Source organism: Coturnix japonica, chromosome 2 (genome assembly GCF_001577835.2).
Source record: "Coturnix japonica isolate 7356 chromosome 2, Coturnix japonica 2.1, whole genome shotgun sequence".
Taxonomy (NCBI): Eukaryota; Metazoa; Chordata; class Aves; order Galliformes; family Phasianidae; genus Coturnix; species Coturnix japonica.
The window spans coordinates 15,767,732-15,769,778 of record NC_029517.1 but is presented as its reverse complement, the minus strand read 5'-3'; the positions used below and the strand labels follow the sequence as shown (position 1 = coordinate 15,769,778).

The window sequence follows — 2,047 nt, the reverse complement described above, 5'->3', positions numbered from 1 at the left end:
GAGAATTGTGAACGCTTTCATCAGTGAGAGTCCGTCGGGGAATTATTAACCGGGCCTCAGCCAAACGGGACGGCTGAAGGGAAAGGAAAAACGCGGCGCGGCCCCGTGTGCCACACACCGACGGGGCAGGGGCGGCCGCCGCGGTGCAACTGGATGTTACGCGGCCAGCGCCGCCCGGAAAGCTTCGCTCTTGCATGTCGCCTCCGGCCACCGCACGTTCGAGAGACGCACCGGGGCCGCTCGCCCGACGTGCGTGAACCGCGGGCGGCTCGGAGCCTTCGACGGCGCCGCAGCCCGTCCCCATTGGACGGTGCGCCGCCCGGGGCCGGCGGGGCCGGGGGCTCCGTCTCCGCCCGCCCCTCGCCCCACGGCATCCCGGAGGTGCCCCCCGGCCCCCGCCCCACACTCACCCCCCCCCCGTCGAGGCGGGGGTTGGGTCGGGCGGCTCCCCCGGCTGGCGCCCATTGGCTGGCGGCGGCGGTCACCGGCACGCGCCCGGGGATGTCGTTATAAGACTCCTCGCGTGCCGGCCCGCCGCTCCAGCCGGCTCCGGCTCCTCCCCGGAGAGCGGCGGCACCGGGCCCGGCCTCCCAGCGCGCCGCCGTTCCGCCAGGGGCGGGGAGGGGCGGGGGCCGGGGCGGCCGCGAGCGGGGCCGGCGGGAGCGGGCGGAGGCGCGTCCCGGAGGGGCCTCTGGACGGGGCATGGAGACGGTGCTGCTGGAGCACTTCCCCGCGGGGCTGGACTCCTTCTCCTCGCCGCCTTACTTCGACGAGGAGGACTTCTTCCCCGAGCCGCCCCCGCGGGAGGCGCTGGGCGCCGACGGGCTGCCGGAGCCCGACGTGGACTTCTTCGGCCGGCAGCTGCACGAGTATTACCGCGACGGCGGGGACCCCGACGGCGGCTATTGCTGCGAGGCGGCCGCCGCCGCCTTCCCGCCGTCGCCCGCGTCTCCCGGCTTCGCCTACGAGTGCTGCGGGGCGGCGGGCGCGGGGCTGCTGTCGCCGGGGGGGCGGCTCCGGGCGCTGGGCTCGGCCAAGCGGCGGCGGCGGGAGCGCTCCGAGGCGGAGCTGCAGCAACTGCGGCAGGCGGCCAACGTGCGGGAGCGCCGGCGGATGCAGTCCATCAACGACGCCTTCGAGGGGCTGCGCTCGCACATCCCCACGCTGCCCTACGAGAAGAGGCTCTCCAAGGTGGACACGCTGCGCCTCGCCATCGGCTACATCAACTTCCTCAGCGAGCTGGTGCGCTCCGACCTGCCGCTGCGCAGCGCCGGCGGGGACGGCCCGAGCCAGCCCAAGAAAATCATCATCTGCCACCGCGGCACAAGTAAGTGGCCCCCGCTGCCGCCCGCCCCGTCGCGGCCCCCGCCGGGGCGGCCTCGCCGTAACCTCCTGTCTCTCTCTCCCTCGGCCAGGATCTCCTTCCCCGAGCGACCCCGACTACGGCCTCCCCCCGCTGGCCGGCCACTCGCTGTCGTGGACCGACGAGAAACAGCTCAAAGAGCAGAACGTCATCCGGACGGCCAAGGTGTGGACCCCCGAGGACCCGCGGAAGGCGAACGCCAAACCCTCGCTCAGCGACATCGAGAACGAACCCCCCCTCGGCTTCGTGCCGTGAGGCTGCGCCCCTCCACCCCCAATGCTGCACGGACAGACCTCCACCCGAAGTGTAACTTAAGATTCAGACTCTAAGGGCAATCAAACTTATTTATCTATTTATTACGGAGTAGACATAATGAGGTAGAATCGTCTGTTCTGAATGTATAATTTATATAATTTATGGTGATTTTTTAAAGATATGCAATAGGTTTATCCCACCAGCACTTTTTTTTTTTTTTTTTTTTTTTTTTTTTTTTTTTTTTTTAATGCTGGAACCTGTGAAAATAATTTATTGCCACGCGCGGATTCTTCCTGTGTCTGTGAATAATAAACCCGGAGCACACCTTCTGAGCAGCGTGGCTGTGGGCAGCGCTCCGGCTCTGCTGTCTCCCGGGGCCGCCCTTATAGCGCCGGAGGGACGGCGGGGGGGCACTTTCCATTTTCTCTC

General features: G+C 67.9%; 1 protein-coding gene across 1 annotated transcript; it reads left to right on the top strand.

The window, feature by feature from the left end:
* The first annotated feature begins 650 nt into the window (after positions 1–650).
* Positions 651–1,812, top strand: PTF1A (pancreas associated transcription factor 1a). Its single transcript, XM_015853054.2, has 2 exons — positions 651–1,327; positions 1,416–1,812. The coding sequence occupies exons 1-2, from the start codon at positions 703–705 to the stop codon at positions 1,616–1,618; spliced, it is 828 nt and encodes a 275-aa protein (XP_015708540.1). The 5' UTR covers positions 651–702; the 3' UTR covers positions 1,619–1,812.
* The last annotated feature ends 235 nt before the right edge of the window (positions 1,813–2,047 follow it).